This window comes from Schistocerca gregaria, chromosome 2 (assembly GCF_023897955.1).
Source record: "Schistocerca gregaria isolate iqSchGreg1 chromosome 2, iqSchGreg1.2, whole genome shotgun sequence".
Taxonomy (NCBI): domain Eukaryota; kingdom Metazoa; phylum Arthropoda; class Insecta; order Orthoptera; family Acrididae; genus Schistocerca; species Schistocerca gregaria.
In genome coordinates this window covers 306,479,540-306,492,351 of record NC_064921.1, presented here as the reverse complement: position 1 = coordinate 306,492,351, position 12,812 = coordinate 306,479,540, and the positions used below count along the sequence as shown (strand labels likewise).

The following is a 12,812-nucleotide window of genomic DNA, read 5'->3' as shown; positions in this document are numbered from 1 at the left end:
TCATGCGTTTGTCTGCCGGTGATTTCGAGAGCCTTCCAACCTCCCCCCACCCACGAACGGCGTGATGATACCCTGACCCCACTCTCATCTCGGACTTGAATATAATAAACCCATTGGTATCACGATCAAGTAAAAAATAAAATAAAATAAAATAAAATCGGCGTGACAGACTCTCTTACGGGGGGACCAGGGTTCGATCCCGGTATTTCCAGGCATTTTTCCTTGGTGGAAGGACTGTGGTGCACTTATCCTCATGATGCCGAGCAGCTACCAGATCGAGAGGTGGCGGTTCCAAGGTCGAAACGTCGACAACGGCAGGAAGGGCGATGTGCTGACCCGCATGCGATGATGAATGACTGAGGATGACACGGCGGTCGGTCGACTTTTGGGAGGTCTTCAGTGCATGATCACTAAGTTTCCTTTTCCTTTCCTTCTTTTATTTTATTTGCGAATTTTGAAACTTAACATGTAACCTTCTTACAACAGAAACACATTTCGCACCATCTCACTGAAGAGCAGGAGTAAATGATGTACTAAAATCATTTGCACCAGATGCTGTATATTTTCTAGTGTTGAAGATTTTCCTAGAGACTGCGTAGTAACAGATATTTTATGAGCCATGCGTCTCGCACCGATTATCAGCCCACGTTCAAAGTCAGTTAACTCGCGACATTTTGTCACCTTCTCTGCACTCCTGTCTGTAACAGGCTGCTTAGAGCAGTGATGGTCAATCTGATCTCTACCGGCCACTAGCGGCTGTTCCAGTTCTCACTGTGCGTGCTTTTCAGGAAATTTTAACAAATTATTTGGCTAATTATTATTATTTTATGCTTTAACTCCTTGTAACTCTGCTTTATAAATTTTATTAAGTTCCAAACCTACTTCGTAAATCAGCAGTACTGTGGAACAGTGTGCGGTTACAAAATTTTACTACTAACAAGAGGTACAGACACGGACCATTAGTAAAAAAAAAAAAAAGATTGACTGCCCCTGGCTTAGAAGGCCACACTCGCGTTTGATACAGGGCACGGAGTAATCCTTCCCATGGTTGCTCACTCAGTTTGTACGGCCGCACTGGACTGGTAAAGACAGGTGTCCGCCGCCAGGTTACGAAAATAACAGCTGTCACGAATCCGAAGACTGTTTAAACGACACATTGCTTTACTAAACATAGTCGTGTTGGAGGTGGTGTGTCTTTGCTTTTCTTCGACTTTTGAACTGTCTTATCCAGACAGCAATAGAGGGAATACCAGTTTAACACGGATTCCGAACCACGATGCAGTACGGCATTTTGCACATGAAAAATGTTACCAGAGGTGAAAGAAGTGATACGTGACAGATAAATACTCGATATCTCACCGTGGGTCGAACAGCGGACCTATGAATTTTTGGTCTGACACTTTACTTGAGCCACCTAGTCCAACAAGAATCTTTCCGCTGCGAACTGCCTTAATTGAGGAAAATTTGCAGCTTCCTACTAGAGTAAACTTTAACCAGTAACGCTGGTTACACTCCTCCATAATCAGGAGGAGGATCTACGCCAGCCACATCGCAGAAGGAATTAAGTTCTTGATCTCAATTCTCTGGAGCCTTGGGTACTAACAAATGTGCGTGTAATGCAAGTCTGGGAGGCAACTATCAGGAAGACAATCTTGTTTTAACCAAATTTTATTTATTACGCATTAGTGGAACAACGATGACTGTGTTAAAGGCGTTAGTTAGTACAAAAAAACTTAATGTTACAGGAGTTTTTAGACTTTCCTAACTTCTTCCCGTATCGATAGGCGGCAGCTAGATGTATATGTACTTGAGATCTCACACATCTGAACACGGATATCACTGCCAGATAGCTCACAGCAACTATCCTTTAACCAGTACTGTAAGATTGATAGTTTCTATATGAACTCGTAGGTGCCCTAAAAAAGCCATCTAATGACAGCAGAAATTAATGAGGCAGCGTGACAAGAAAAGATACAGGCAAAAAGTGTACATACTCTGCAAAGCTTGTAAGAGAGGTAGAAATAAAGTCGCATGAATACAACTCATAAATTTTCTGACTTAGTACTGCTGATTGCGTGTAGACTGTGAACCCCACCCTACATAATTTGTTGGAAACAGACAGAGGAAAGTAAAGGTAGCTTGTGCTAAGTTTGATATATATCAGGGAGTTTAATTTGTCCAGCTCTAAACTCACGCAATGTCGCCGAACATCGAATCTGCCTACGAGCAACCTGGCAACATTGTAATGAAGTCTCGTAGCTGATTGGGCAACTCGACACGCAAAGCGCGTAAACTCGATATGCGAAGGCAGCACGACTGCCAAGTTCTTGAGCGTAAAGATATCAAGCCACAATATTATTAACTTAAGGAAAAATCTCACAAATCCGATTCAGTTTCTCGACGCAGACCAGAGCACGATGTTCGAAATCTTTCGCTTTACCGGTTAGTATCTAACACACACACACACACACACACACACACACACACACACACACACACACACACAGGGAGAGAGAGAGAGAGATAGAGAGAGAGAGAGAGAGAGAGAGAAATTTAAACTGAGAATTTTATAAATTATATGAAGTTGCTTAATGACATCGTCCTTAGTAGCACAGAAGAATGCGCGAGATTTTTAATAGTGATATGTTTCTGTATCGTTTGTGAAGCAGAAAAAGAAAGAAATACCTGTACTCCACTATTTTCTTCTTTCGTTTCTGTCATTTACAGAGCCACTCTGTAGAAACCTGTCCATTACTCAGCAGAATTTTGTAGAAGTTTAATAATACTTAACATCAAATATTCAAGACACTCGCTGTTGATTGGAACACTGTCTTCAATTTGTCGCCACGTTGAGCTCCAAGCTTGGTGGAAAACATTTTAATAGTTGTTGCAGCTGACGAAGGCCCAGAATAGAGGGTAGTTCCTTCACTCGCGCGAGATGATCATTCACAGCCGGCTGGGGTGGCCGAGCGGTTCTAGGCGCTACAGTCTGGAACCGCGCGACCTCTACGGTCCCAGGTTCGAATCCTGCCTCAGGCACGGATGTCCTCAGGTTAGTTAGGTTTAAGTAGTTCTAAGTTCTAGGGGATTGATGACCACAGCAGTTAAGTCCCATAGTGCTCAGAGCCATTTGAACCATTTGATCATTCACAGATATTGCGTGAACTGTCGACTTAATCCAGTCTCGTATTAAGGAGTCACGCGGATTTAACCGAGACTGCCAATAACGAATAGGTGCTGTTCTACCTACCCATTAACATGTCAAAAGAAACCAACGCAGATTGGATAATATCAAATGACTTGCTCATGAGTTGGAAACTAAACATTTCAGGAACTGTACTGTATGAACAGATGTCCACCTAGTGTCGGTATTTCGATGTTTATTTCCTGTATGTATTACAGAGCGAAAGCTTGATCATCAGGTTTTTCGGTATTCATCTGAGGCATTTCATCGTGAACTCGTGAAGCAGTCGTGCCTGCATATGGTGAGAAATCTGCTTCGTATTGGTTCACGATGAAATTCATCGATTTTTTTATTATTCTCATTGCACTTCAACGAACAGAAATAAATAAAAAATTTCGGTCCTATTTTGATATGATCTCTTCTTCAGGGAGTCTCGTGCCCAAGTATTGCCCATTATTTTCGACACTGCTTGTGCACAACGCGTCTGCGCCGTTCTGGTTTCAACGTCAAAGTTTAAGGAAGGACAAGAGAAGAATGTGATAGGGAAATAAATGAAACACAGAATCGTACGAGTGTGCAGAAAGTAATAGCACAGGGAGTAACGGGTGTTTGTACTGATGTTTTATTGGTGACATTCAATCAGAATTGTCAATTGCAGACTAATAATTATGGTAATTTTTGAGAGCTTTTCTCCTGGAGACATCCGTGTGGCAAAAAGCGCTTAAAAATGAACATCAGCAGTCTCGACCGCACAAAAATGTTTATTTTGTGGTAACGGGTTTCGGTCAGTTTTTGACTATCTTCAGTCATATCACGATGATAGGCGGTGGCGGTGAACGGAGCAGGTGTCATGACTCCGAGAACAACTGGTGACATTCTTGGAGTCGTAAATCCTACTCCATTTATCACCATTGCCGACCATCGTTGTATGAGCTCTGAAGATGGTCAAATACTGAATGAAACCGTTATCTCAAAATAAAGTTTTTTGCGGTCGAAACTGTTTATGTTCATTTATAATAATTATATAGATTGGTTAGAATGTCTAAGGGCAGCATTTCAGGTGTTGAATTGTGAGAGCCTGGACGCAAATCGATTAATCTATAGTGAATGGCGTAGTCTTCTTAGTGGTGCAGTTACGGCCGTGCAGAAAACATCAAGTCGTGAAGTTTGTGATGTGTTTGTCGAAAGACTGTTCGATACAGCGAAAAAAAACCAACCAGCACACTGATGTCCGTACATATTAAAGTACCGCATTTAAAAATGTGTATAATTATAACCGTTACACCCTGCATCAGAAGAGATACCAATCGCAAATTTCCCTGCACATTGCGGCGCGCAGCATTGAACAGGTAGTCCGTCGTGATGAGACACCGCTGGCCAATGCGGCTCAAGGCGATCTCCCCCCGCCACTCCGGACACACACACACACACACACACACACACACACACACACACACACACACACACACACACACATTAGCAAGACCCGCAATTTGCGGGCCACCGGGCGTCCAGAAATTAGTATTCTCTCCAATGTGTTTTACTCATATGAGCGCATCCATGCCCACGCTTAATCAGATGGAAATGGGAATTATGCTAATCTTCTTGTGCAAACCGCACAGAGGCCCGTCCCTGTGCAGATGGACACAGTTCGCCTCTAAGCGCCCTGTTCGTTGTACAGTACGCTTAATTACCCCCCGTGGAAAGCGTGAAATATGGAGGTTTGGAATATGGAGTAACGGAACGAAAACAAGGGGGGTAAAGGTGCGACGTGCAGAGCCCAGCGGTCAGTATGTGAGTAGGGAGGAAAGGAAAAAGCGGAAAGGGATGTTTCTCAGGTGCTAAGACGAAGAAGTAGAAGAGAAAGAACAACAATATGAGTCCCGTCCTAGTACTTTTATGAATTACTGCCTGTCAGCTGATCTGACACTGTCCTTCACTTCTTCGTAGCATGAAAGCCTGTCATTTCTGCGTTTTCATCACACTTATTTCATCGCACATCCTTCCTATTTTTTATATCGCAGGCTATTTCAACCGTCGTTGTTCGATTGTAAAGAAACCCAGAAAGACTTGGACAAAATTTCCACTTGGCGTAATAAATGGCAACTCGATTTAAAAGTGCATAATGAGTATGACAAAGAGAAATAATCCGATCACGAGATTAATAGGGAACAACTTTAGCACGTCACATTGTGGGCGAATTTTGGGACAATACTAAAAACCGATATTAAAATTTCTCGCGGTTCTAGGCGCGCAGTCCGGAACCGTGCGACTGCTACGGTCGCAGGTTCGAATCCTGCCTCGGGCATGGATGTGTGTGATGTCCTTAGGTTAGTTAGGTTTAAGTAGTTCTAAGTTCTAGGGGACTAATGACCACAGCAGTTGAGTCCCATAGTGTTCAGAGCCATTTGAACCTTTTTGATATTAAAATTGACGTATAAGGAATGCTAATGGAAGGCTTGAAATTGTTGAAAGGGTTCTGGAAAACTCTGTGCATCGGTAAAGAAAATGACGTACGAGATTCTTGTGAGACTATTTCTATTGCTACAGTATTCTGGAGTCCTAATGAAGAAGGTATGACAACGTACATCGAACCGTATCGGATGCCACAGCCACAAATTTACTATAAACAGTTTCATTTTTCACCTTGGCTGTATTACGATTACGGTCATTTATTTTACACTATTCAACTGATTTCAGCGATGCAGCATTTTCTAATGCTTCCTCATACCACTGCAACTTTGCAAAATCACAATTTCTGGGTGCAAGCAAAACGCGCCTGTCATTTTCGTAATTGCTGGCATAATAGACTCGAACGAGATCAACATTCCCCCGGCCGTCAACCGTATAACTAATACTGAAGTATTCAGAGAATGCTCAGTATGGAAGCTATTATTGTTATTTAAACTCGCCGAGGTAAGATAATGTAATAATTGGGCACCATGTGCACAGAAAATTGGATAACTTCGGTCAGCTGCGCGTTGTCGTTTGATCTTTGAACTTCTGTTCACTGTTCAGTGGACAGTGTCACGTCAATACCAGTGTTCTGTGCAAATTGTCGTAAGCTCTTCATTAACTCGCGTGCACCATTACGACAGTACCGTAATTCAAATTGCTGAACAGTGTGAAACGTTGTTCTCGTTCGAGTCTATTACACAACAGCAATTATATATGAAAATGACAGACATACTTTGAATATTCATACAGGGCGACTTTGTAAAATTACGAAGTACCAGAAAATGGCACATCACCGAAATAAGCTGATGGCGTGAAGATAAATGACTTATCAGATGAGGTAGAAAATCGGCTATTTGAGATATCGAATTCAGAACTGGGCTGCTATGAATAGGATTGTAACAGCACAGTGTAGCCCATACGCAAGTGTAACAGAAATGCATGGGGAACTTAAATGAGAACCCTCGCAAGAAAGACGACATAGCTCTCGCGAAACCAAACCGAATAAATATAGGAAAGACTTTGCAACCACTTTGCTGCGACCATTATACTGTTCGATACAGCTGTCCCTACCATAGTTCTTACACAACTCTTAATGCCTTCAAAAACCACACGCAAGTTTTTCTTAGTCTCTCGGTCGCTACGTGCCTATTAGTCCTACAAAAAAAGATAAACGGGACCTCTTTGTACGAAATTTAATGTAGTTATATTTTGTACTTAGATACGGTTTTGCTGCAGGCCACAGATTTCGAATTATTCCAGTAGAACGCGTTTGAAGGTTACTTTTGTACATTTTTGGTTCAAATGGCTCTGAGCACTATGGGACTTAATACCTGAGCTCATCAGTCCCCTAGAACTTAGAACTACTTAAACCTAACTAACCTAAGGACATCACATACATCCATGCCCGAGGCAGGATTCGAACCTGCGACCATAGCAGTCACGCGGTTCCAGACGGAAGCGCCTGGAACCGATCGGCCACACTGCCCGGCTGTACGTTTTTCTTGAATAATCAGGAAACTAGGTCTTCTAGGGAAAACATTTGTAAAGCAATGGGTCTATAATTTAATTTGATACAGGTTTAGCTTTCACAACAAAGACGATGGCTGTGATGTTGACATGAAATGAGGAACTCCAACAAATTATCCGATAACGTACAGCTACCGCCGTTATTAAATGAAAACCCGTTTGAAGGTTACTCTCGTACGTTTCCCTTGAATAATTCGAACACTACGTCCTCTAGAGAGAACATACAGCAGTAAAAATTTTAGATACATTAAATTTTCTACAAAAACGTCCCGTTCATTTTGTCTGTAGGACTAATAGTTTGCGTGTAGCGAGCGGGAGAATACGAAAATCTTGCGACATATTTGAAGGCGTTGCGGGTTGCATAAAACCTATCGGTAGGGGCAGCTACAACACCCTGTACATCTCGCATGTGGATAATGAGTATCAGGGAGAGATTAGGGTACGTACCAGGGCCATGTAGACTGACTTTTTTCAGTTGTTCAATACGCGATTGGGATAGAACATCGATAATACAGGCACGATGTCCACTGTACAGCGGCTTGCACGGAGCATGTGGCACGTCGGTGAAAGCAGGCAGCTGTATAGTAGCGCCAGTGCGTCTGAAGGCAAGGCGACCTTCTTGGGGTGAAGCAGCTCCTTTGTGGGGGCAGGCGAGCCGCGGAGTCATTATCTGGCGAGCGGCTGCGCCGGCACGCCCGGGGCCCAGAAACGTGCACAATGGCGGCAGTGCTGGCGCCACAGGTAGCGACTGGCGTGCCAGTGGAGAGTGCACGCCGCGGGGCGGCGGCAGCGGCCGCGTGTACCCGTTTTCGCACAGCCGAGATCTCTCAGTCCGTAAAAGGTGTGCGCGCGTTATGGCCAGCGCAACAAATGGGTGTTGGCGGCACAATAGCCACGCACTGTGGAGGTACAAAGGGCGAAAGTGGAAACGCTCCAGATGAATTTTGCATGCGCTACTTCAAATGCATGCTTCACTTAAAGCTATCTGTAGTACGACTGCAAGTTAACCTGCACACAGACTCTCAGCCTGCAAGGGACCTCGCATTTTTCTCAACAGTTGCAGATGACATCGCTTTGATCGGATTTTTTTTTACTGGGGAAGTATTCAATGCTGTCGGTATAGAAACGAATGCTTCGTGCCGTAGCTCAGTCATTATCGCAGAGAAGGGGGTAGGCTGTAAGGAGGAGATAATTAGAGCGAAAAAGAGTCTTCTGAGAACGATTAACAAACATTCTGTGGAAACAATGGGCAAACAAGCACTGCGCGAAGAGATTACCGAAGTGGCCAGTTCGATATTGTGCCACCCACGGGAGCTTCGAAGCAAAATGCTACGTGAAATGCACATTAGTGAATTACAAAGGCTCTTCGGCAGTGCCATTATGTTGAACCTATGTCGATGAATACTCACTGATATTGGGAAAATGTCGTGTCGTTGCGTACTGAGCTTTGAGGAACACCATTATTTAGTCAGATCGAAATCCCAGATTTATTATAACATTTCTTGCTGCTCGCCTTTCCAATATGATAACTGTACGTGGTTTTCTACAGGTAAGCTGGTCGATGGTTGAACGTATTCAATTCTCAGATGACATGCATTCGGATGGAACGTTTTGCATCATCTTGGCCAAAATAAACAGTCTACGTTTCAATTAGAATAAAGAAGCGAATCCAGAATTAATCTGACCACCCCATGGTCGTCTCTGCTAAGGCTTCTTCTAGTCTACAGTATTGGAGAAATTTGTAATTAACACACTACCTGCCGACCATTAACGTAGGCTTTCGAACACGTAAACATTACACACGTCTCCAACTTTCGCAATCGTTGTCACTGAAGGTAAACTCGGAGCAATTAGGGCAAGTCATATCTCTCTACAAACAATTACTTCAGTGGTTGGCGTTCCTATCTCTCTCCAGATATCTGAAATATCACGTAACTAAACGGAGATTCTTCGGGAACTTAAATGAGAATCACTGGAGAGAACACGAAGTTCTTTTTGAGGACGAATACTGAGTATTTGAGGCCGACTGCAGAACGATTCTATTGACGCCAACGTACATTCCGCGTAAGAGAGGTTAGGGATCGTTCGGAGGCATACACGCAGTCGTTTCTCCCTCGCTGTATTTGCGAGTGAAACAGGAAAGGAGTACAACTTCGCCACACACCGTACGGTGGCATGCGGAGTATGTATGAAGATATAGATATCTAAGTGGCTGAAACGCAGAGGAATAGCGGGTAGACTATTGAGAAAGGCGACGTAAACGTAAAACTGATCCCATCAGCCCCATTTGCACCAACCGACATCCTCTGCCGATGGCGTTATTGGACGAGGTGGGGTGAGCACACCACTCTCCCGTCCTCTATTGAGAAACATTGCACAGCTAGCAACTCTGAAGCTCCTTTGTTATCTTCAATGTTTACGTCATGTTCCTCAATAGCGTACGTTTCTACCCCTCTGCTGGGATATTCGTCACTACTCTTCTGGGCCGGCCGCTGTGGTCAAGCGGTTCTAGGCGCTTGAGTCCGGAACCCCGCGGCTGCTACGGTCGCAGGTTCGAATGCTGCCTCGGGCATGGATGGGTGTGGTGTGCTTAGGTTAGTTAGGTTTAAGTAGTTCTAAGTCTAGGGGACTGATGACCTCAGATGTCAAGTCCCATAGTGCTTGGAGGCATTTGGACTACTCTTCTGACGGAATAACCAGATCTCAGGAAAGGGGTCGGAATATCGACCACTGCAGCAATAGTTTGAAGAGGACCAGTTCCAACACTCCCGCCAAACATCTTCGACTCTACTGTAGATCCTATGCAGCTCCTCCAGTGACCACTTAGCTAGGAATATTGACGTAGGAATTTTCTCACTGATACATAGGCTCGGAGTTTCAGAAGTAATTGGTGTATGGTAAAAAGTAGGTGTTTAGTTCAGATTTACGATTCACCTGTTGTCTACTGATGCCCAGTCCTTCCCATCTCCCCAGTGACAGTTCTCTGGTTGGTGGAGCTGTTCATTGGTGTCAAATGATAGGTTATTTACTGATGCAGCGGTTTCGATAACTGAGGAGAAGTGCCGGCTCCAGTATGTAAAGCCAGATCAAGGTACTTTTGACAGGTCCCTACTGTCGCGGTCAAGTGACACCTCATAGACTGGCAACCGGCAGGTGGTTTGGACGACGACTGCTTGAGGTTTATCTGGACCTGGGACCACAACATATTTAACCGACGTAAGGCCAGCAGTGGAGGGGTAGGGTACTCACGAGTCCGACGAAGAACCTGCGGTAGCACTTGGCCGTCTCGTCGGTCTCGATCTTGTAGCGGTGCGCCTGCGGCGCGGCGGGCTGCGGCGGCTGCGGCAGCACGGGGTTGCCGCGCGCGTCGAACGCGCAGTCGTGGTCGTGGCCGTCGACCCAGTAGCCGGGCGGCGCCACGATCATGGGGTAGGGCGCCGGCCGCGACAGCGCCTCCTGCAGCAGGCGCCGCGACGCCGCGCTGTTGGCGCTCGCCGCTGCCGCCGCCGCCACCGCCGCCGCCGCGGGGGCCGACACCCCGCCTCCGGGAGCGGACGTCGCCGATGCGCCGCTGCCCGCGGAGCCAGCCGCAGACGGCGTCTACGGACAAACAGCTCCAGTCACCAGCCAGTACTCTTACACGTGTCCACCGACCTGCAATAAGCACGGAAAAATCATATGCTCATTCTCAACTTGTTCATTCTAAGGTGTTCATTCTAAGGCCGTCGGCACACGGACCGTGCTGTCGAACGTTAACGTTGAGCGTGCCAAGTTCAACGTGCTGCTGATCGCTCAGGAAAGATCCGACTTGTGCATACGGTACGTGGGCCCCAACGTGGTATACGCGGGATGGCACAAATGGTTGGTTCAAATGGCACTGAGCACTATGGGACTCAACTGCTGTGGTCATTAGTCCCCTAGAACTTAGAACTACTCAAACCTAACTAACCTAAGGACATCACACACATCCATGCCCGAGGCAGGATTCGAACCTGCGACCGTAGCAGTCGCACGGTTCCGGACTGCGGGCCTAGAACCGCGAGGCCACCGCGGCCGGCAGTTGAGGAATGTTTCTAGTTCGTAAATCACACTGTTTACTCAACGCGCGCGCGTAAAATTCCCACGTTAGCTCTATTAAAACGCACATTTCCTCCATCGTCCACGAAAAGGAAAGTACCATGTCCAATCAATAAGGACACAGGCTTATAAAAGTTCCATTACAATAAGTGCGGTACAAATTTGGAATACTTCTCCGCATAAGATAAACATTATTTCATCATTCCCACATTTTAGTAAAACTCCAAGGTCAGTCTTACTTGATCACTGTTCCTACCCAGTAGCTGAATCTTTGTCACATGTGAATTACGAAGCGTAAAAGAAAAAGGAGCAAAATATCTTTATACAAGAAGCGCAAGCTGTCCTTTAGATTAAGCCAATCGAACAAACTTGTATTTACATAACATAAAATATTACAGTATATACTTATATTAAACTAATAATAAAGTATCAGAACCCAATAAAAACGCGAATACGCGAACCACCGTCCCAACAAAATGACTCAGTACAGGACACTGACGCTAATCATTACGCTAAACCAACATCACACCTTTTGTATCTAAACATAGGATCTTGCCACTTGCTGAAAACCTTAATCGTAGATATGTTACTAACTGAAATTGTACCAAGAACAATGCGTTTTGTGTGGATCTTCAGTGTGTCGCTGCCTTCAAATAGCCTACTCTCATAATACGCAAGTTACAATAATTCTTTTGCCACGAATATGATGTTTCTCATTATTTTATTGCAACGAATCGCACAGTTAACAAAGGGTGTAGCCGTGGTTCTCAATTTGCTGGCGCTCAGAAACGACATATATGCAGATAGGTTTGAAATGAATGCCAATATGACGCCTCACAACTCTGTACTGAAGGGAGACGGCGTGCTTGTGACGTAGGTGGCGTTGTGGCATCTCATTGGTCAACGCTCAGACGCACACTCAGAATATCTGACATGCCAGATATTGCTCTGCACGTTCGGAAAGACTCCCGAGCGTGCTATTCCACGCTATAACGTCAGAAACTCGGCACGCTCAACGCTCGGATGCACGGTCCGTGGGCCCAAGACTCAAGGAAAATAAACTTCGAGCGTAAGCCGAGGGAGTATTGTGGTACTACTACTTTTCACACGAGACAGGGTGCTGTGACATTTATGTGATCACCGCCCATGTTCGATCTCAAAGTGCAATAACCACTCACAGTGGGCAAGTGTCAGCACTAGCAGTGGAGGATGTATAAAGAGGTCGTATTACGGAAATGGAGCGATCTGTCTGACGTCCAATAGGATATGATCATCGGCTTTACAGCCATGGAACCCCAAATGAGAAAAATAGCGCAGCTATCCACGGCACGGAGACGGCATGGCTCCACACCCCTATTGCTATCTTCGTGGTCTTCGCTGACACTCTTTCACTCTCCCTGCGCATCTCGCAGCGGTTTGCGATGCAAAAGGTGGTCATTCAGGCTTTAGGCAGATGGTCACATCAATGTGACTAGACAGTGTACATTAATTACCTAGTGCATAATTTCTGAAGTTCCGCGATGCATATTGCTGATGATGCTGCTCTATACAGAGAAGTCGAAACGCT

General features: G+C 45.2%; 1 protein-coding gene across 1 annotated transcript in view; it reads right to left on the bottom strand.

Moving 5' to 3' along the window:
* LOC126336930 (rap1 GTPase-activating protein 1) overlaps nucleotides 1–12,812 on the bottom strand; it is an 824,097-nt gene that overhangs the window by 142,017 nt on the left and 669,268 nt on the right. Inside the window, exon 4 of the mRNA XM_050001102.1 lies at nucleotides 10,418–10,768. Coding sequence (XP_049857059.1) covers nucleotides 10,418–10,768 — 351 coding nt within the window. The remainder of the gene's footprint in view (nucleotides 1–10,417; nucleotides 10,769–12,812) is intronic.